Raw genomic sequence first — 24,276 nt, 5'->3', positions numbered from 1 at the left:
TATGAAATTTTCTTTTAAATTATATATTAAAAACTTGGGCTTCCTTTACATGTCTTTGCTATAAATTTACTTAATACAGGAAATTTAGGCCAAGTAGATAAATATATCTCAAGAAGCAGGTAAAGTAGGAAAATATACCTTGTAAAACAAGAGAAAGTACATAATGTACAGCCTAGAATTTGGCATAAAATAGAGAATTGCACCTGATGGCAATGTTTGATTCAATGGCAAGCTCAACATTATTCAAATAATTCATTAGATAAATGCTTATTTTAAACCTACTATGACTATACGAGGCATTGGATTATGTTGCATTAATTTTGAAGTTAAGGGTCTGTCCTAACTTTCAAAAACACACAGAGCAGTGGAGGAGTTCACAACAGATTTCAGCACAGGATGTGTGGTGGGCTGGGAAGAATGAGTATAAGATTCTTATAGACCTCCTACAACAAGTATTAAACCAAGTGTTGGAGGAATAATAAAAGCAGTGATTTTGGGGTGTCATTGAAATCTGCTCCCCACATTGCCAGTTCCATACATAAATTGTATTTAATGCAAGCTTCATAGTCTTTCTCAGGAAAGTTCTTTTACTAAGGAGGAGCAGAGAAATGAAGTGGCCATTGGTGGCAACGTTGACATGCTGCAAATATCTAACTTGCCTCAAATGTGCTGATCAAATCCTAGCTGAAGATGAGAGCAGTGGATTGAGTGTGTGGCTGGGATGGTGTGTGGTGATGGGGTAGAGAAGGCAGATACACCATGGCGGGACAGGTCACCACGTACACAAAGTGGAAGAACAAGGCTAAGATTCACTTGCCTAGAATGCCTGACAGGTACTGTACAACCAGGTGGTGCTACCTCATTTTTGTCGTTGTGATTATTTCTATGTGGTTCTCTTGGTGCTAAATTTGTTCATTACTCCTTATCTTGGACATAGTTTTTTACACAGGACACCATCTTAATCTCAAGGTTTTCTGCTCAGTGGTTAGGGAATGTTTTCTACATTGAACAAAGCCTAAAAGGCTTTTATTAAATGCTAAGCATTTTTCTAAACACTCCACATGTATTAACTTATTTAGTACTCACGATAACCTTATGTGATAGGCTTGTCTACAAAGGAATAAAGTTTGCATTTATAGATGAAGCACAGAGGGAGTCAGTGATTTTCAGACCTACTGAGTGGCTTGGATTCAAACTAGATGTCCTCTCTCTTCCTTATGGAAATATCTATGGTAATACCATTTAAATTTTACTTTTAAAAAAGAAAACTTAAAACTTACTATTCTAAAAACACATACACATAAAAACAGGAAACTATCTAACTCTTTAACGGAGGGAAATTCTCCATTGTAATAATAATAATCATCATCATAATAATAACAGTTCCTTTAAATAGAAAGAAATAAGTAATATAAAAAGGTCATAAAAATGACACAGAGGTAGGCTGATATGTCATAAAATGTTGACGAGGTTTCAGGTGTAATCAACGTCAATTTTTTGTGTGTGTGAGGAAGGTTGGCCCTGAGCTAACATCTGTTGCCAATATTCCTCTTTTTTTTCCTCCTCAAAGCCCCAGTACATAGCTGTATATCCTAGTTGTAAATCTTTCTAGTTCTTCTATGTTGGATGCTGCTACAGCATGGCTTGAGCAGTGTGTAAGTCCATGCCCAGGATCCAAACTGGTGAACACTGGGCTGTGAAAGTAGAATGCAAAAACATAACCACTTGGCCATGGGGCCGGCCCCTTAACCTCAATTTTAAGCCCTCCAGCTTAAATTATTTTCCACCTCTTTCTCCTCTCTATCTCTGCATCCGAAATTACGCATGGCAATGACTTTAGCATTTCTGACTTCCAACAATGTAGTAGTAGGAGTTGGAAAAGCTGAGTGTTAGCAAAAGTGGATAGATGGCTGAGGACAAAACAGTCACTTAAACAATAAAGCATCTTTCCCACTTTTGAGAACTCTCAATGTAATTGAACTTTTATATCGACTGAGAAAGTTGTATAACAATTGGAGGAATAGCATAAAGGGGGATCTCATTGGGAAGGAATATCCTGGGCATGTCTCTGAGCATTCACAGGTAATATTTGGAGTTAGAAAAGTCTGGAAGGAATTCTTGCCGAAACACTTCAAACTTTTTGATATTGATTTCTTTTAAGGCTGCCTCAACCAAAGGTTTTCACCTGTAAAACAGGAAATCAGAGGATCATTGCCAGTGTCAACTTGTTTTAAATTTCCCCTGAAGGTGAAATGACATCATATTTCAGCCATGTTACAGCTCCACACTTGGATATGTGTTACACCACTCTTCAGGTTTGTTCTTTGCGATTTTTCCCATACATCTGGCAGGAAAAAAACAAATAAACAACTGAAGAATGAGAAACTACACAGAAATAACAGAGTTCATCCTCCTGGGACTGTCAGATGACCCACAGCTCCAGGTGGTGATCTTTGTCTTCCTGCTCATCACCTCCATGCTCAGCATCACTGGGAACCTGACCATCATCACCCTCACCCTGCTGGATTCCCACCTCCAGACCCCCATGTATTTCTTCCTCAGAAATTTTTCTTTATTAGAGGTTTCATTCATGACTGTCAGTATACTCGAGTTCCTGGATACTATTATTTCAGGACATAAAACCATTTCCTTTAATGGTTGTATTTCTCAGTTATTTTTTTTTCTTTCTTTGGTGAGTCACTGAATTTTACCTTCTGGCTGCCATGTCCTATGACTGTTATATTGCCATCTGCAAACCTCTGCATTACATGACCATCATGAATTGTGGAATCTGCACACTCCCTGCCTTTGCTTCTTGACTGGCTTCATTCTTAATCACATCCCCATTACTTATACTTTTCAGACAGCTCGATTAGTGTAAGTCCAATGTTATAGACCATTTTACTTGTGATTATTTCCCCTTCCTATACTTTTCTTGTTCAGACACAAAACTCCTAGAGATATGGGATTTTCCTGTGCTGTGTGTACTGTTCACATTGGCATTAATAATTCTCTCTTGCATATATATCATCAAAACAATTTTGAAAATTCCTTCTACTAGTCAGAGGACAAAGACATTTTCCACGTGTTCTTCCCACATGATTCTCATCTCCATCTCCTATGACACCTGCATGTTCATGTACATTAATCCATCAGCAAAAGACAGAGTGTCTTTGAGCAAGGGAGTTGCTGTGCTAAACATCTCAGTAGCCCCCATGCTGAACCCCTTTATTTACAGCCTGAGGAATCAGCAAGTCAAGCGAGCCTTCCTGGACATGGCGAGGAAGACTCTATCATTCACAAAGGAATGTAAATATGTAGTGTCATGAATTAGAGCCACAGTGAAGGGAAATTTAAAATAAAGATATGAGTTTTGAGTAACCCCTTCAAATCAGCATAGCCTCCCTGTCATCCTTGTTTATCTCTTTCCTTTTTCTAAGACTTTACAGGCATATTTGTTGAATATACTTCTCATTCCATTAAAATACATTCTTTGTGTCTTTGTGACTCTCCCTTCTTTGAACAATGTTTTATATTACAGCCTTTTCAATAATTATTTTGAAAGTGAAATTGTGCTTGAGTTTTTTTTCAGGAAACTAAAATGATCCCCAGAAATGTTGGAATGTCTTTATAAATATTGATAAGATATTTCACTTGCTATACACAGAAAATATAATTTTATGATTTTCATTTATTTTTGATAGAAATTCCCTTCTCTATGTTACTGATGTTCCAGGAAATATATGAGAAGTTTCCTTATAATTTAAAGAAAATGTAAATTCATTCATTTTAAAGGCAAAAAGTATTTTCATTATTCATTTTAATTGGGTATGCCCATGGAATTTATCTATTTTAAAGAAGCATATACCGTTATCGGTATACACCTTTTTAGGAATAGGTACTATTTATATTTCCATTTGTTGAATTCCATGATATCTGTCTATAAAGAATGATGATGATAGATAGATACATATGTACATGTATGCATACATACATAGATGTTGTCAAAAATAGTGAAGAAATATATGTTAGATACCTAAGATACATTCATTTTCTGTAATTGAGTAGAAAATAAACTATTTTCTATCAATAGCTAAAAACTAAATACATAGGTCTCATTCTCAAGTTTTGCACTAGTTTGAAAATAGCAATTATTTACACCTAAACAAAATGATTTAAGGTTAAGTTTTGTACAAAATAAATGCAAAAGTTTTCCAGTACATATAAAATTATGAGTTAATCTGTGAAAATTTACTTATACCCATTCTACTTAGTGCTTTAATAAATGTCCAAAATATTTAAGCAAGATGTGTCTTGTGTGTGTGTGTTTTCCCATGAAGTCAAAAGATAAACAAGGTTTTATGATACTAAATAATATTCTAAATTTCATCAATGGAAAACAAACTATAATTTTTAGTAATAGAAAGAATATTATAATTTTAACCATTAGAGCAAAATTCTTAATGACCCTCATGCAATATATCCAATTGGGAGACTTAGCACAAGATTTACTGAGGAAAAAATGGTAGAAAATTGAAAGGAATTCAAAATGTTATACGGAGGTTAAGAATTGTTTCTTAACTTCATCCTTTCCTAGTAAATTTAACATTTGGGTGCTAAAGAGGAAAAATGGTTGAAAACCTGAGATATATATACCCTTTGAGCACATATTTCCTTATCTATAAACCAGGCATATCTTAAATAAGATACTGCAAGGGTGGAATGAAATCTGTAATGCACATAACATAATGAGCTATTAATAAATATTAATAATTATTATCATTATTTTTATGTATGCTAGTATCACTGTGAATATGTTCAGATTCAAAATTAAATGATAATATTTTCATTCCTTTAGAATTTCAAGTCTACTATAACTGACAGATACATTCATAAATATAAAAATGAAATAGATTTTTATCAGTATTGGAAAGGATACATAAATAAACTCAGTAACAGATGAGGAGGAAAAGAGTTACTCAATTGGGGATATTTATGGAAAGATGACAGAGAAGATTGTATATTGACACAGAATTGAGAAATGAATTACACATTATCAGACTTGGCATGGATAAGAATTCCGAGATGTGGGGAGTTTTTAAAAGCCAGAGAAGGTGGAGTATCCTCGGAATGTTGATAGTGATGAATATTACAGCATACAGCAGTATTGGGGAATAGGTTATACGTGGGTGATAAATCAGGAACAAATTATAGAAATCATTGAAAACTAACCTGAAACATTTCTATGGTCTATAATAATTGATTTAGAGCTGTTTTAGACTCTTTAGGAGATTTTTCTGATTTTAGTCTTGAGGGTGAAAGCAAGTTAGTTAGGAGAACTGCCAGTGCATTTTACTGTTTCTTCCTGAAAGGAATTTTCTGTAACTTCATGAGAAAAAAAAGCACACTCTTACCTTTCCCTTCTAACCCAGGCCAGTGGGAAATCCTCAGAGGCCAACTTGATGCATTTTGAAAATTGTCGAGAGGCATTAATAAACAAACCATAAACCATTTATTTTACACCTGGCCATATAAAATATAGTCCGGCTCTAACTCATGTACAATATGACCTATTGATTCATCCAAACAGATGGGAAACTCTGATTAGTGTGAATTTGGCTAGCATCTGGCAGGAAAGCAATAATTTTACATTCTATCCTTCACAGTAGAAATTTGACTATCTAAAATATGGAGGAAGCAACTGTCATAATTCTGGCAAACCAAATCTACAGCATGGTATATCCAGCACAGCTGGGAATTAACTGAATAGTTTAGGACAAATGGAAGAGGTTTTCCTATACTTTTCTGAGATAGCAGTCTTATGTGAAAGATAAATGTGGGACAGAATTACAAAGGAATAAAACATTTTTTTCCCAAAGCTTCATAGCTCAGAAAGAAGGATGTCCAACTGGAAAATGCACTGGGCTACAATCTGGGTGACAGAGCTGCTAAGATCTGAGGCAACGAGTCTTCCAATTTGTGTTTCAGTGCAAAATGAAAAGTGGATAAACACCGTATGACCTTTCAAGCTCAGAAATAAAAATGTTTCTATATATACACTTCTAGCAAGTCATAGAAGATGTGAAATATGAATGGTTTTGATGGAATTGTAAGACAAACCAATAAGTGAGCATGCTCTCTATTTTTTAAATAAAATAGACTATTGGTTCTATCTTATAGCAAATGTATGTATATATTTGCATAGAATGCATATGTATAGAATATTCTCATATTATCTTGATAATTACACCCATGCATATTAATATTAAAAATAAAATTAATAATTAAAAGTGAAAGTTTATTTGCTAAGAAAAACCTTAATTGATTCTACATATCATAAAAAGTGTAATGAATTATTAATTTGGTCTTCTAAGTTTCACTTTTACCTTTGAGGGAAGTAAGATCATCCATTTATGATTTTAGGTGGTGGTATCCTATAATAAATACATGACAGAAAAGAAAGAAAAATACATATTTCATATGATCATTTCAACAAAAATGTAATGATTTGCATAAATTGGACATAGCAAGAAGTATCAATTTTATTTACCACCTCTCAATGATGTGGCTTACTGGATGAAGATTTCCTAACTTCTCCAGATAGATTTAAAATAAGAAAACTAGTAAATACAACAGGACTCACAAAAATGTATTAAAACATAATGCAAACAAGATTGTGAAAAGGAAATAACATTGGCATGGATTGTAGAAAATGTTTTAGAATTGTATCAATGATAATGATATTGATCATGGTGAATCATATTTTCATCTCCTCCCTTTTGTACTCTTTCCACCTAAATATCTTTAAAAGAAGAAAAAAGGAGAGAGAGAGAGAGGGAAATGAACCACACAGTGATCACAGAGTTATCCTCCTAGGGCTTTATGATGATCCTGACCTTCAGATTGTGATTTTCCTCTTTTTATTTATCATGTACATATTAAGTGTCACTGGAAACTTGACGGTCATCATCCTCACCTTGGTGGACTCCTGTTTACAGACACTGATGTATTTCTTCCTCCAGAACTTCTCTTTCTTAGAAATCTCATTTACAACTGCATGTGTCCCTAGATTTCTGGGGGCAATTATCACCAGGGATAAGACTATTTCCTATAACAACTGTGCAGCCCAACTATTTTTCTTTATTTTCATGGGGGTGACTGAATTTTACATCCTAACCGCCATATCCTATGACCGCTACGTTGCCATCTGCAAGCCCCTTCACTACACAACCATCATGAACAGGAAACTCTGCAGCCTGCTTGTGCTCTGTGCGTGGCTGGGCGGGTTTCTGACCATTTTCCCACCTCGTATGCTGCTCCTCCAGCAGGATTACTGTGCTTCCAATGTCATTGATCACTTTGCATGTGACTATTTTCCCCTTTTACAACTGTCTTGCTCAGATATCTGGCTCTTAGAAGTAACTTGTTTTCATTTTGCTTTGGTGAATTTCCTTTGCACTTTGACGTCAGTGAGTTTATCTTACATGTATATTATCAGAACTATTTTGAGAATTCCATCTGCCAGTCAGGAAAAAAAGGCTTTCTCCACTTTTTTCTCTCAAATTATTATCATTTCCATGCCTTATGGAAGCTGTACATTCATGTGTGCTAATCCCACTGCGAAGAAAGAGGCATCATTGACAAAAGGAGTAGCTATTCTCAACACCTCTGTGGCCCCCATGCTCAATCCCTTCATTTACACCCTGAGAATCCAGCAATAAAACAAGCTTTCAAAGGTGTGGTCCATAAAGTTCTATTTTCTGCAATTAAATCAATTGTTTTTTTGTCAAAAATAAAGGACATTCTACAGAGAATTTAAGTAAAACCTTGAAACTCCTAAATATCTGTATAAATATGCTTGTTTTTTATAGTCTATCTATATGCCAAATTACAGTTAATTTAATATTTTTCCAGTTCATTTTTTTCACTTCCATACCAATGTCTCTTCAATGTATTGTTTATTGACTCATTCAAAAATATAGTAAAGTTTATTTACTATGAACTACAAAATTTTCTAGAAGTGATCTTTAAGACATACCCTATAGCACAATGTAAAAAATGGTTTCAATTCTGTTAATATCAGTGACTAAAAGGTACATAATAACACGTATTTAAAATGTAAAGTGTCAAAATTAGTGTGTAATTTCTTGTACATTTTCAAGATGAACATTGATAATTTTGTAATGTTTAAAGAATCTGCGTGGTCTGTATTATTGTGCTTTAAATTCAGTGCTTGGAGTGAATATGTTCTAGTGTATTGTACTTTAAATATAGAGCTTTATACTTCGTGAAGTTTACTTCATATTTTCAAGATAGATACTGATCATGATATTAATTATTATTTATAGGAATTCCATGTTCTCCATCTTCTTTTAGAAAATATTTTTATTTTGAAAAATTCAAGATAAGTGCAATAAACTAAAACACATGCCACTTTCCTGAACTCACTGAGCATCTTTATGACAGTTATTTTGAATTCTTTGTCACCTGTTCGTATACCTCCATTTCTTTGGAGTCTGTTTATGGAGATTTTTTTTTTTTCTCTAATTGGGCCATTTTTCTCTTTTTCTTCATGTTCCTTGTAACTTTGTCTTGATATCTACACATTTGAAAAAACAACCACCTCTCTCAGTCTTTCTAAAATTTTGAATTCATGAAGGTGAAAACAATCACCATTCAGTCTACCCAGAGATTTTGGGGGCCTCTCAAATCTTTTCTGAGGATGTATTTTCTGAGGCTTGTGTTTGGAGGTTCCTAATTTGAAATTTGTTCCATTGTTTAAGAAGAAACTAGTCATCTCTTGCTCCTTCTCTTTCTCTGTGCTTTAACTCCTTACAGGCAAAGCAACACTAAGAGGGAAGTATATAGTGACAAACATACAGTAATAAGACATTTTAACCCAATATATACAAAATATTATCATTTAAACATCTAATATACACTAAGAAATGAAATCTTTTACTATTTTTGTACTGTCTTTGAAATATGACGTGTATTTATCTTCACAGTACATCTCAATTTGGACTAGCCACATTTCAGTTTTAGTGGCTACCATATTGGGCAATGTAAACATAGTTAGATAATGTAAACAATTTCTGGTTTAGCTTCTTAGAAACTTCAGAACCAGTTCATAGTAAGTATTAAAAAAATATGGAAATTAAACCACACACTCATAAACTACCAATGAGTAAAAGAAGAAATCACAAGGGAAATTTCATGCAGGAAAAAAAAGTACTTGCTCATGGATACGATTCTGCAAAAATGTATTTCTTTGGTTGTCAGAATATTTTAAAAATGAAAAAAAATCACTGTTATCACTTGTTTCATCATCTTTATTGTGTAGTTTTGGTAAGATTTATAAAAGTGAAATAACGAATTAATGGAGATAGAGTTCGTTGGGCTTGGACTTACAGATGAAACTGCTGCAAACTGTTATTTTCCTGTTTCTGTTTCTCAAGTACATGGTTAAGCATGATGGAGAACTTACCCTCTTTACTTTGATGAATCCTTGCTTAAATATTTTAATGTAATTCTTCCTCCAAAATTTCTCCATCTTGGATATTTCATTCACAATAGTGTGTCTTCCAAACTTCCTCATAACTATGGTGACCAAGACTAACCATTGCCTAGAGGGTTGGTGCAGCTCGATTATTTCTTCTATTACCCTCTTGGAAGCTTCAGAATTTTCTGTTTCCATTTCCTGTGACTATTCTGTTGTGGTCTGCAAATCACTTCATTATCTGATCATTATGTGCAGCAAGATGTGTAACTATCCAAGAGATGGGTGGGTTAATTAGCTTGACTTTGGTGATTATTTCACAAAGTACATGTATATCAAATCACCAAATTGTACACCTTAAATATATAAATTCTTAATTGTCAAATATATCTCAGTAAATAAATGAAGCTCGTTAAAAAAACAAAAATTAAATTAAAAAAGGATACTGATTCTTTCATGTTGCTCTTTCGAATCACTGCTCTTGGAGAGGACAACTGACACGTATGAGATCCTCAAGCAGCCTTATGCAGAGGAACTGAGTCAGAGTCAGTTCTATACCAATTTGGGAAAACCGTCTCAAAGCAAATCCTCCAGCCCAGCCTAGTCTTCAAGTGGCTGCAGTCCTAGCTTTATTGAGCTTTGTTTATCCAGCTTTAATATATGATAAAATATGATATAATCAACATACAACGTTGTGTAGGGTGAAGGTATATAACGCGACGATTTGATACACATATTGTAATATGATTACATCAATAGGGTTAGTTAACACCTCCATCACCTCACATAATTACCGTTTTTGTGTTCACGTGGTGAGAACATTTAAGATCTACTCTTTTAGCAACTTTCGAGCATATACTACTTGTATAACAAGTATAACAGTACAAGTAATACAAGAATAACAATACAATACCTGTTGTTAATTATAATCACCATGCATGCATTAGATCCCCAGAACTTCTTCATCTTATAACTGGAAATTTGTACCCTTTGACCCACATCTGTCCATTTTCCCCAAGCCCAGCCCCTGGGAATCACCTTTCTACTCTCTGTTTCTGTGAGTTCAGCTGTTTTAGATTCCATAAATAAATGAAATCACATCTCTTTAGCTTTTTTGTTTTTTTGAGGAAGATTAGCCCTGAGCTAACTGCTGCCAATCCTCCTCTTTTTGCTGAGGAAGACTGGCCCTGAGCGAACATACATGCCCATCTTCCTCTACTTTATATGTGGGAGGCATAGCACAGCATGGCATGCCAAGCGGTACCATGTCTGCACCCGGGATCCAAACCGAGGAATCCCCAGCTGCTGAAGGGGACCGTGCGCGCTTAACCGTTGCGCCACTGGGCCGCCTGGAGATCATATCTTGACTGCAACCTCATTAAAGGCTCTGAGCCAAACCCCTCATAGAAACTGCTCCTCAATTCCAGAACCACAGAAATTGTGAGGAGATCAAGGTTTACTTTGTTTTAAGTACTGAGGTAATTTGTTACATAGCAATAGATAATTATGACACCTTCAATAGATTGTTTACTGAGAGTTTTTATAAAGACTGGCTGTGAAATAGATTCAAGCCCTGTGTGCACCTAATGAAGAGATAATATTATTTCCTATGTTTAACTTCTTAAAATGGTAAGTTTTATTGTCTAGTTTTCCAATGTCAAATTTGATCGTTATTTATTATCGTTTTTATACATGGCTGAATTATTTTTCCTAATATCTAATTTTGGATCTTTATGTTGGTGTTCAAGTGTAAAATTGGTAGGTGATTTTCCTTCCCAGTGCAGAATTTATTGATTTGGTCTCAATAGTGATCAATAGTGATCCAGGTTGAGAAAATAAGTTTAGAATATTAACATCTACTATTTACACACAAAAAAAAACAGTTTGTGAAAGACTGATTTTTTTTTTTTTTGTCCTTAGTTGTTTGGTAGAATTTTCTGGTGAAGACATGTAGGTCTATATTTCTTTGTGAAATTCTTTTGGACTACTGATTCATTTTTAAAAATTTCTTGTGTTAACTGATCCAGTTTTCTATTTCTTCTTGAGTCAGCTTTAGTAAATCTAGTTTTGTTCTTAAGGTTTTAAATTTTATTTATCTACATTGTTATGTTTAGTTGACTCATTCCTGTATATCTGGAACTCTTGAAGGGAGCTATGTTTTATTTATTATTTATTTTGGTTAATTGCTCCTCACTTTATTTTGCCAGAGCAAATATTGTCAAATTTTAATTATTTTCTAAAATCACTATTGGCTCCACTCATACTCTCTTCTGTATATACATTTTGTTTCATTAATTTCTGAAGTTTTCTTTGCAATGTATTTCCTTCCACTTTCATTTGGTTTGATTTGCTGTTGTTTTCTAAATTCTTGGGATGGATAGTTAAGTCACTATTTTGTGTCACTATTAAAAATAAGTACATAATTTCACTTTAAGTAGAAATTTCATGAATTCCAGATCGCTTTATTGATAAATCATTTGGCAGGAAGAACAGTGGCTTCCCAGAGATCTCCACATTCTAATCCCCAAAACCTGTGAATATGTTACCTTCCATGAGAAAATGGGATATTGCAGATGCAATTAATGCTGGAGTCCTTAAGATGGGGAGATTATCCTGAGCATTCTGAGTGGGCCCAATGTAATCACATCAGTCCTTAGAAATGTAAAACCTTTCTCAGCTGTGGTCAGAAAGCATCCTTAGAAATGTAAAACCTTTCTCAGCTGTGGTCAGAAAGAAACATGTCAATGGAAGAAGGGTCAGAGAGATGCAAACTTGAAGATGAAGGAAGGGGAGGTACAAGTGGAGGAATGTAAGTGGCTTCTTGAAGGTGGAAGAAGAGTCTCCTCCACCACCTCCAGGAAGAAATGCAGCCTTGCAGCACCTTGATGTAGACCCTTGAGACCATGTTGGACTTCTGACCCACAGAACAGTAAGAAAACAGCTTCTTGTGGTTTTAAGTGGCGTAGCTTGTAATAATTTATTTTTATGAAAGCTATAGAAAACTAATACAGATTTGGTCCCTGAAATTTGGGTGCTTCAATAGCAAATCCTGAAAAATGTTGAAATGGCTTTTGAATCAGGCAGTGGGCATTGACTGGAGGAATTTGAGGAGCATGATAGAAAAAGCCTACATTGTCTTGAGGAGACTGCTAACAGAAATGAAGGCTCAGGAGAAAGTGAAAGCATTGTAGAAAAACCTAAATCACCTTAGAAAACCAATAAATTGTCATGACCAGACTGTAGAAATAGAACAGGCTAGTAGAAATACAGATGTTAAAAGCACTGTCGAGGGCTTAGAGAGAAATGAAAAGAACATTATGGGAACCTGAGGGAAAGGGGATCCTTGTTAGATGGTGGCAGAAAGCTTAACAAATAACAGACATATATCTTGCAGTTATGTAGAAAGCAAAACTAGTAAATGGTGGACTTGGATATTTAGCTGAGATAATTTCCAAGCAAACAATAGAAATGTCTTGCTAGTGACAGTAAATATGAGAGGAGAGAGATAAATCGAAGCAAGAACTGTTAAGTGAAAAGGAATCAGGACTTGATGATTTTGGAAACTATCATGCTATCAAATTAGGGTTAAAATAATTTATCCATTAAGTAAATGGGCTATGAAGTCAGAAAGTTTAAATATTTCCCCTGATTCTCAACTTAATAACTGTGATTTGGGGCAATAATTATGCTTCCTTTGTGTCCTTATCTTCATCTATAAAGTGGTGATATAAATAATTCATGTTTCTTTAAATTTTGGAACATTTAAAGGAATGAATAAATATAAAGCGTTTAAAATTCTGCTTGAGCCCAAAAATCCTATCTTCATTATCAAGAGCTTAGATTTTATTTATTATTATTAAGAATTCAGAAGAACTGGTGCTTATCTACTATATTTGTCTGTTTTGGAAGATACAAGAGTCTCTTCTTCCATGAGACCAGAACTGAACTATCAGAGGAAAATAAACCTAATATTTCTTGTTTGCAACGTGCTAGATTACTATAGTAGATGCTTTACCATAATTATTTATTTTAACCTTCAAAATTGTCCTGTTAGCCAAGATTATTCCCCATTTTGCTTAAAAAGAATAGAATGCTAATTACCTTGTTTAAGATCATATATGTAGGGAATAAGTAAGAGAATATCAATGCACATCCAAGACAATAAAGTAAAAGATAATAAAACGAGGTATGCTTGTAGTATTTTTTTTTCTTTGGGTAAATATTCAGAAGAGGAATTGCTGGATTGTACGGTAGTTTTATTTTTAATTTTTTGAAGAAGTTCCAACTGTTTTCCGGAGGGGCTGGACCAATTTACCTTCAAGCCAACAGTGCAAGAAGGTTCTCCACATCCTCTGCAAGACTTGGTATTTGTTGTCTTTTTGCAAAGTGATATCTCATTGTGGTTTTAATTTGCATTTCCCTGATGATTAATGATGTTGAGCATCTTTTCATGTGCCTGTTGGCCATCTGTATATCTTCTTTGGAAAAACATCTATTCAGATCCTCTGCCCATTTTTTAATCAGATTGTTTGGGGGTTTTTTGATATTGAGAAAAATATTCTGATATGTTAGAAGAGATGTTCACTCTTCTCATAAAATGGCTGTTCAAAATGTATTTCTAAAGCCTATATGAAAAATCTCAAAAGTTCATGCAGTTTTCTTTGATCTTATTTTTTTATTTTTAATTTTTCTGCTGAGGAAGATTTTCCCTGACCTAACTTTGATGTCAATCTTCCTCTCTTTTGTAGTATGTGGGCTTCCAGGACAGCATGGCTGCTAATAGAGTGGTATGGGTCCCACCTGGGAACTGAACTGGGGCTGCCAAAGTGGACTGCATTGAACTTTACCGCTAGGCAACCAGGGCTGGCCCTGATCTTAATTTTGAAAGAAATTTTCTAAATATTATTTTAATTCCCCAAAATGATGTGACTTCCAAAAAGTAACTTCCAGGTTAGTAGACAAGGGTGGTAAGTTTATTAAAAAATAACTTGGTTTAAAGTTCACAAATAGTATTTTATAGTACTTTAGATTTTCCGTATTTTTCATGTTTACATACCACTTTTGGACAAATTTAATTTGTGTTCACCGTTCTCAAAGAGCTTGAAATCCTCTGGATTAATTCACACATTTAAATTCTGAAACTGAAACCTACAGACCAGACCCTAGGCCAATGTAAGGTCATATTTTGTCTAGTTTCATGAGCCACTAAACAGCCTCTCTTACTGACATGTCTTCATTCTTTTTTGTGCTTGTGTGAGGAACATTGGCCCTGAGCTAACATTCGTGCCAATCTTCCTCTGCACTGTATGTGGGATGCCTCCACAGCATGGCTGATGAGTGGAGTATTTCTGCACCCAGGATCCAACCTGCAAACCCTGAGCCACTGAAGTGGAGCACGCAGAACTTTAACTACTTGGCCATCGGACCGGCCCCACATGTCTTCATTATTTACTCCCTCAAAATGAATTCATCAAATGAGAATTACAAACAATGTAATCTTTTTGAGATGGAGATGTGTGTCTATTTCAGCTTCCAAACCTGCTGCTTATTGCAGTGCATGCCACTTAGTAGGTGAAGCCAGAAATCTATAGGGAAAGAATCATTAATTTGTTTGCAGGCAAATGCAAAATTATAATGACATGAAAAATTTTTGGCTAAAAATAATTAAGATGAACTACCCACAAGTAGGCAATAATAAATAGTCAGTGAATGCATTGTGTAATATGACTGTAGGAATTGCTTGATAAGGAGATGGACTCCTCCAGAGTGGCAATCAGACACCACTCAGTGAGCTGTCTTTTATCTGATTTTTCTGGGTGGTGGTGGAAGGGGAGGTGGTGTTCATTTAGGAACAGATAATGCAGAAATAACTCCATTGACTTTTACCTCACCTTCAGATAAGGGATGTTTCCTGTTGAGATCTTATAAAACTTTTATTTAAAATTCTTGAAAACAAAAGCCTAATACATGATTCAGTAATGTAGTGTTTTTTCACTTGATTTTTCCTGTCCAATGTTACAAAGAAATCCTTCAGTATGATGCTTAGTTACTTATTTGGTACTGGTATGAATTAAGATAGATGAACTATATTTACAACTTTTCCTTTGAAATGGTTACAGGTTTGTTTTACTTATTGTAAATATTCATGTATCCAATTGAAGATTAAAAAAAAGATTTTTAACTACTTTAACATTGTTATTTAGCTTACTTGGCAAATAAGGATTAAGGAATTTTCCTTTAATTTCCATAAATGTGGAAGCTTCCCTGTTTTTTTTCCAGAAAGAGGTAAATTAGGAAGTCATGAGGTTTCCTATTTAGCTATTTATTCTGTCTCCTGTTCAGACTTAGGTTAACCTTAAACTCCTGGGGCCTTTTCAAGGCTTTATGCCCTCCAAAGATTTCATTAGAATTTTTTGGAATCATTCCCACTTTGCAAATTTGTAATTTTTTAAGTTTGTATTTCTTTATGCATTGGTTCTACAGCAAATATATTACAATAAAATAGAGACAGTGATTTCCACAGTTTTCTTAGCTCATTACAAAGCACTTCGAAGAATAATGTTATATCTCTACCTTCTAAATTAAAATAGTCTCAGAAAGTCTAAGGATAGAACAAACTAAGGATTTAAAAAAAAGAAAAATTGCTCAGTTCTTTATGGCATTGACCACGTCATATATAAGATACTGCTTCTGTCAATGAATATATGAATCCTGGGACTGCTTACAGTGTTCTCATAGTAAAACAAATCACTCTCCAAACTATTTAAGTATAGGACAACAATAAAATACAGCCACCTATCAGCTTAACTCGATGTGTTTAATCATTTACAAAAGATTGTTATTAGGAAAATAGATGTTTAAAATGATAAAATTTTAAAAATAAATAAAAAATGAGATGTAAAATCATATGTTTCAAAGGCACGGTATACATTTCTCTTATCTGTATTGGACCAAAAACTATCCCACGGATACAAAAATTTTACAAGGGAAAACTAAAATTTCTATTCCTCAAATAGTCTTGATATATTAATGATTGTAACCCCAAGAGACTTGACCAGTGTGCCCAATCGACCCACCACAAAATATGTATTATTGAGAAATTCATCTTGAATTTTAGTCATTATGATTTATAGAAAATATACCAGTTTCATGAAAATTCTATATTCTCCCCTATGAGATTAAGAAAATTGTTTAATTAACAGCAGTCTCTTCTAATGCCCAAGGGATCATTTCCCCAAGGCCAGTCACACTTTTAAATATTACTACTAAAGTATGTGAAACATTTGTGCCAGTGCAAAGCATGTTAGTCTGCCTAAGGTATTTGCTTAATTGTGAAGATCTGAGACAATCAACAGATTTCAAGATCAGTTAAAAATTCTCACAGACTACTACTTCTTTTTTTAAAAAATTCATTACACTTCTGATTAAAAAAGAAATACAAGGTTTTATTTGGTAAGATATATTAAGGTATTTTCTTTAAGATTTATTTTCTTCCTCAATTTTTTTAAAAAAATAGTTTTATCTGTGTACCTATGTAACGAAAACATTTTAAGAAAAATGTATTGGACCTTGTTTATGGAAAAGGGAATAACCTTATGCTTTATTAAAATAGAAGGAAACAAAAACAATAGGGCCCTGTTCTGGCTAGAAAGTTATAGAATGCAAAGGAAAAGAGTATTAAGAAAACAATAACTGTAGATTTAAGAAATGCTGTGGATTATAACACTACAGAGTACTTTCAATTCAGATAATGAGGTTAATTACTCTCCAATTTTTACCGATTTATAATTATGGTTGTTAGAAGTGCTGTTCCAGTTAGAGAAATTTAATGATGATCTCAGCTTCAGGTTGTGCTCCAAATGCTGATGATATAATTGCATTGAACCATAATCATTTTCATGAAAACCATATATTTGTGAGAAAGTTGGCAGAATGAGAGATAAGGTCTATTTTCCCAGAAAAGGTTGAACTTGGTCTATTTAATGAGAAGTGAAAAATCTCTTTGGCCTCATTAAGATATAGCTGATTAAATTAGTGGACTTAAGTAAATGCCATTAAATTACCAAAATGCCATGCAACAAGTAAAACAATACATTCTCTAGAGCTATGTAGTACTCATGGCAACTCAATCACAATTTGCAAGTTTTTAAAAAAGACATCGGTGTAAATCTTGCACATCACTGCTGGTGAATCTCGTTCAGAGGATACATGCAATGTAATAGTAGGTATTTTACTACATAGAAATACTCGGGGATTTTGTTTCTTTGTTCTGTTTTTTGGTGAGGAAGATTGATTCTGAGCTAACATCTACTGCCAGTCTTTCTCTTTTTGCTGAGGAAGATTGGCTCTGAGCTAACATCTGTGCCCGCCTGCCTCTATTTTGTATAGACGCCAAAGTGTTTGGGATGGCGCCAAAGCATGGCTTGATGAGAGGTGTGTAGGTCCGCCTGGGATCTGAACTTGCGAACCCTAGGCCACTGAAGTGGAGCATGCGAACTTAAGAACTACACCACTGGGCCAACTCCTGAGGGGCATCTTTGGAGGTACATTATGTAACACTATAAACCTCTAGTTCTCCAAAATTGTGTTGAATTTAAATGTGCCTGTTTTTCTGAGAAAATATTGGAATAATTAACATTAATATACGTGGTGTCAGGCAAGCAAATAGTGACTCTCTGGATGAAGTTCAAATTGCATCCAATATTTTTTCATATTTCTATTTTGTATATAGGAAGTTTTTATTGATTTCATTTTGAGGCATGGATATATTTAGCATATATACATATGCTTTATCTTTATATATATGTATCTATATATCTAAACAATGAATATTTATATATTATGCATTTTATTTATTTTTATATATTTATTTACACGGTGTTTATCTTATAGACCAGATGAGTTTTTAAAACACAGGGGCTGGCCTGATGGCGGAGTGGTGACGTTCACATGTTCTGCTTCTCGGCGGCCCGGTGTTCACTGGTTCGTATCCTGGGTGCGGACATGGCACCGCTTGGCAAAAGCCATGCTGTGCTGGGCGTTCCACATATAAAATAGAGGAAGATGGGCATGGATGTTAGCTCAGGGCCAGTCTTCCTCAGCAAAAAGAGGAAGATTGGCAGCAGTTAGCTCAGGGCTAATCTTCGTCAAAAAAATAAATAAATAAAAATTAAAAATTAAAAAAACCCCCATATATTTGGTTGAATATATTTCTCATCAATAAATTGAATTTATGCTGAAGATTTATACATGTATATTAGCGATTAGAAGAATCATCTATGTAATTATTCAATTAGAATTAATCTATATAATTTTTAAAAATAGAACTGAGTTAAGAAAATAATGTAAAGATGACACTTTATTTAACTGTATAATCTTGACATTCCATTTCATGTTTTTTGCATTTAATTTGCTTGTAAAAGCTATTAACTATTTTGTTTGTGATATTTCCATATTTATCCACATAATTTACGTAATTTAATGAGGAATATCAATCAGAAGATTTTTCAGGAAAAGAGTACAAATTTCCTTTAGTGTTATCCCTGAGTGGGAAATGTTATAGTGAAATCTAATTCCTAACCGATCAGTTACGAAGGGCTTTCAGATCAATGTATTTAAAATACTTGATATAAATCAAATATTACTTTGGAGTTTCATAAAATGGTTTTGGCTTGTGACCATTATCTTTTTCTGTATTTAGGTATTTTGGGGTTGCTTTGAAGAACAGGAATAGTTCATTCAAAGACTGTTTTTGATCTATAAAAGATTAAGGCAAGATGATATACTGGAATAGCTCAAGCTTAGAAAAAATTGATATAAAATAAGAATCAGGTAAAAAAAAGATTCAATTAATATATATTTATAGGATTCCAAATATGTGCTAGTCATTTTCATGAGTCCCAGAGATCCAGCATTAAATTAAGTCCTTCACTCAATGGAGCTTACAATTTAGTGAAGATGATAGACAATAAACACACAAGCAAATAAGGAAATAATAGAATTTAAGAGTGATATGAACAATAAAAAAATCTACTATGTATAGAATATCCAGCAAGTGAATGTGTTAGACAGTGATTGAGTAGTGGCTGTGTTGGATAGCATGATCAGAGAAACTTCCACTGGAGCACGCCCAGTTCTGAGATCTGAATGACAAGAGGGCGCTAGCTACATGATGTCTGGAGGAAGAACATCACAGAAACATGGAACAGCAGGTACAGAGGCTTTGAGTTGGCAATGGGCTTGGATGACCAAGGAATAGCAAGATATCAATTCACTTAGAGCAAAATGAATACGAAAAACAGTGATGGATAAATTCTAAGAACAATGGACTGGTAAAGAAAGCCTGGCAGGGGATTGCAAGCTGCTTACATAGTCTAAAACAGGCTGCGTTTTGTTTCCTTCATAGCTACTAATTTGACCCATCTTTGTTGGGACAGAAAGCAAGGCGTTCCTCAGCATTTTGAAGCAGACAAATTCTCCTGGCGCAGGGACTGTTTCTCAGTGGGTGCTAAACATTTATATGCTCCAATTCAGCCACAAAAGGGGCTGATTTGGAACTAAGGCAGAACTGATTCACCTGTTTGAGGTAGGAGAGTTGGCTACATTTAACTAGAGACATATAGTGTCTTTATTTTTTTGTTTGTGTACCTTTCATATTTGCTTGTTGACATAACTGTACATACATTTTTTAAAAAAAATTGAAGTGATTTAAGGAAACAGGTAAAAAACAAAACATAACATTTTAGCACATATATATATTATTTTTTCGGGCAGAAAATATTACACTGTGCTCACAGAATTAAGCTTACTAGTGGTAAAATATATCAATTGACAAATTTTCTGTTTTTCCAATAAGCCTGTTCTTCTTCCCACAGATTAAGTTTTCCTAACTTTGTTCTTAGATGTAATCTAGAGCAATGTTCTATAAACTGATAGATATTTCTTAAAGCTTTGGGGTCCACCACAGAAGGAGACAGAAGCTAAACATGAGTTACGTATACCTCGTCATGAAGATGACTTTCCTTTGAGAGTGGGAATTTACAACTAAAGTTATCCAGAAAATATTGAGGAATTTTTTCCACACCCTTTTAACTACACATAAACTGATCTTTTTTTTTTTTGTTATCAGTGACCTAGCAGTAAAGCTTTTGCAGACAATGTATTTTTTGCCAAATAAATTTTGTTGGGATCAGGTATTTATTACACCACCACCTGCATACACATATGATTTTATATAAACACACACACATATAAATATATATAGCACTAATCTTTACTATAAAGGATTATCATCTTTTATTAGGATGAAGGAACTATGTTTGATATAAATTTTTCTTCTTATATAAAAATTATCATTTTGTTCATCTTTTCTTTAATATATCATGAGATCACTTACTAATACGAAAATGTTTTTTCTCTCATTTTTGAACACGCATTTATTTATTCACTCAGTAAAGTGTTTCTATTATGTGAGAATCAATTACAAAGTTTTGTTTTGTCAAAGAAATTACTATTTAAGCAATGGAAATTTCAAACCATTCATATCCTTTAGTGAATGCGATTGCTTGATTAATTACTTTCTAAGTTAGAATTTTGTCTTAATTGATATCTAAGATCTAAAAATAGAAGATTACATTGATAGCTTCAAGCTATCTGATACACTAGTTATTTTTATGTAGAAACAGAAAGTGCTTACCAGTTATTCCCATACCTAACATTTATTTTAACTGACTGAAGCAATATTACAATTTTAATGAACTGTTTTGTCATAGTGGAAGCAGTGTCCTAATATTTCTCTGAATATAAAACATTTTTATGAAACATTATTTGTACACAATTTTTGATTTCCCACACCTGTTTCTCTGCACTCATTATAAAATAGTCAAGATAACATATTCAGACATAGATAGCCAAAACTCCAATTGACACTTAAATTTATATTATCGGTACATTAATGTAACTATTCATTAACATAACAGAATTTTTAATATAATAGTGCATAGCTGCATAGCATATTATAGTCTTTAAATATACAATTTTCTGCAAAGGGCAAATTTGCTAAAGTTATAATATTAGTAACTCTGAAATTTTCCAGATATAATTTTACTAGACAATGCCTTCCTAACTTGACAAAACTGCCCTTTTTCTGTATTAAATATTTCCTAAATTTTTACCTTGATAAAGATATTGCGAACTTATTACATATTATAATAGCAAAATACACCAACTTATCTAGTGAACGAACTGCTAAAATGAAAAATTTTTTATGATTTTTGACTAGGAAAAAGCATTCTCTTAGTAATATTTCTTCACGTCTGATGATGGAAAATATTTAAAGAAAATTCTGGGGAATTATATGCATAAACTTATTTAGAGCATCTCGGCATAAAAACTCTAAATCGTTCAATAAAATAGGGCTGAGTCTAAAGATAAGTCAAAAATATATTTTGCATTAAAATTTTTACCAAATATGTACAATTATCTGGCCTCTGTGTAAAAAAATTAGAAAGAAGAGGAGCCTATTCTTGTGGGCAATTCATTTGTGTTAAAATTAGAAAGATAAAGTGTACGTACTGATATAACTAGAAAATAACTTGATTTATGACCCAGTGTTATGGTAAATTTTTATAAGAAGAGGAGAAACAATTATTGTCGATTGGGATTGTTAGATAAAATTGTATGGAAAACTGAGCTTGAACTGACTTCGTAAGGAACTGTATTGTGTTCGATAGAAAGATCCTGCATGCAGCAAGAAAATGCAATCAGTGAGATTATTATGATTTACTATTACACCAAGGACTAATCCTTATCTATATTAAATGGTGATGGTATTTCTTGAGCATTTGACGTGAACGAGGAAGTGTAAGTGATATGAATTCCAAACACTTTATTAAGAATTAAGAGAAAAATCTATCCAGGCTTTGAGCTTCAGTAAGTACACAGAATTGTTATTCGAAAGGAGAAAGTTGAAATAAGCAAAAAATACAAAACAGCGAGAAGAAAACAAGCAGTCACAATGTTATTCCTATAGCTCATACCTGCATTATATTGACTTTGTTGACTAATAAACAGAGAGTTAAAAGGCTAATTTAAGAAATCTCAGATAAAACCTACTCTCTTAAATGTGCCTTAGATTTGTGTGTGCATATGTGACAGTATATAATAATGAAGAGAGGAAAATCAGGATAGAAATAAACAAAAATATAAAGAAGTGGGAAAATGATGAGAAATAAATATTGATGCTATTCAGAAGAAATGATTGAAAATGTCCCTAAAAAGCAGACCTTTGTTATTTCTGAAATTAGGAAAATATGTTAAATTTTCATTAAAAGATATGTCATGTAAGGGGTAGAAGAATTTCCAGAGTTTTGAATTTTATGTTTAATTGCCATTGATTTTGATTTTATATTTCAATAAATATCTGAAGCCTCTTGTTTTATTCCAATCTTTATCATTATTACTATTTTCTACCTTAATTTGTCTGAAGTTCATGATGGGAAACCAAACATCAGTGATAGAGTTCATCCTTCTTGGATTGACAAATGACGCTAAGCTTCAAGCTGTGCTTTTCCTGTTTCTGCTGCTAACTTACGTCTTAAGTGTCATGGGGAACTTGACCATCATCATTCTGACCCTGATGGATTTTCGCCTCCAGACTCCTATGTATTTCTTCCTCCGGAATTTTTCCATTCTGGAGATATCTTTTACCTCTGTCTTTGTTCCAAAAATGCTGGTCAACATAGTGACTGGAGACAAGACTATTTCCTTTGCTGGTTGTTTCACTCAGTACTTTTTTACCGTCCTTGTGGGAACAACCGAATTTTACCTTTTAGCAGCCATGTCCTATGATCGCTACGTTGCCCTTTGCAAACCCCTACATTACACAACTATAATGAGCAAGAGACTCTGCATTCAACTTGTCCTGTGTTGCTGGTTTTCCGGTTTCTTAGTTGTCATTGTGCCATATATAATGACTCTCCAGCTGCCTTTCTGTGCATCCAACATCATCAACCATTATTGCTGTGACCATATTATCTTACTGCACTTAGCTTGTTCAGACACACATTTCATAGAAGTGATTGAGTTTGCCGCTGCTGCAGCTACCCTCATCTTCACGTTGATGCTCGTGATCCTTTCCTACGTATACATTATCAGGACGATTCTGAGAATCCCCTCTGTTCAACAAAGAAAAAAAGCCTTTTCTACATGTTTCTCTCACATGATCGTGGTCTCACTTTCTTATGGAAGCTGTATCTTTATGTTTGCAAATCCCTCGGTTAAGGATGCAGAAAGTTTTAATAAGGAAGTGGCTGTTTTAAACACTTCAGTTGCCCCCCTGTTGAACCCTTTCATCTACACCCTAAGGAACAAGCAAGTGAAAATAGCCTTCAAAGATATGGTCAGGAAGATAATAACTTTTTCAAGAAAGTGAAACGGATTCATTATTAAAATAAATAATAAATGTTTGGAAGTCTGTAAATGTACATTATTGTAATTTAAAAATATTTCTATATTATGCCACTAATATTACTATCTGAACACGGAGATAGTAAAACTACTTAAGTAAGCTGATTTTATTGTCATTTTATTGTTCATAAAAATTTAGAGGGGTGTGTTTGTGTGTATGTATGTATGTGTGTGTACTCTTAGCAGTTTCATACTATTTTTCTTCATTTGTACCTTACTTTTAAAGAAAGGATTTGAGGGATAGTCAGAATTGGAAATATGACTTCTATTAGTTTTTTACAACTTAAATTTTGTTGTCTTATCCATTGACA

The 24,276-nt window shown here is 33.8% G+C and overlaps 2 protein-coding genes and 1 pseudogene across 2 annotated transcripts; all 3 read left to right on the top strand.

Annotated features, from left to right (window-relative positions):
* Positions 1 to 2,377: 2,377 nt before the first annotated feature.
* Positions 2,378 to 3,329, top strand: LOC139073318 (olfactory receptor 6C1-like; annotated as a pseudogene).
* Positions 3,330 to 6,929: 3,600 nt separating this feature from the next.
* LOC103551519 (olfactory receptor 6C3-like) lies at positions 6,930 to 7,721 on the top strand. Its single transcript, XM_070622163.1, has one exon. It carries the CDS (start codon positions 6,930 to 6,932, stop codon positions 7,719 to 7,721), a length of 792 nt encoding a protein of 263 aa, XP_070478264.1.
* Positions 7,722 to 22,988: 15,267 nt separating this feature from the next.
* Positions 22,989 to 23,930, top strand: LOC103551491 (olfactory receptor 6C4-like). Its single transcript, XM_008521024.2, has one exon. The coding sequence runs from the start codon at positions 22,989 to 22,991 to the stop codon at positions 23,928 to 23,930; it is 942 nt and encodes a 313-aa protein (XP_008519246.2).
* The last annotated feature ends 346 nt before the right edge of the window (positions 23,931 to 24,276 follow it).

Source organism: Equus przewalskii, chromosome 5 (genome assembly GCF_037783145.1).
Source record: "Equus przewalskii isolate Varuska chromosome 5, EquPr2, whole genome shotgun sequence".
NCBI lineage: Eukaryota > Metazoa > Chordata > Mammalia > Perissodactyla > Equidae > Equus > Equus przewalskii.
This window is presented reverse-complemented; position numbering and strand designations above follow the sequence as displayed.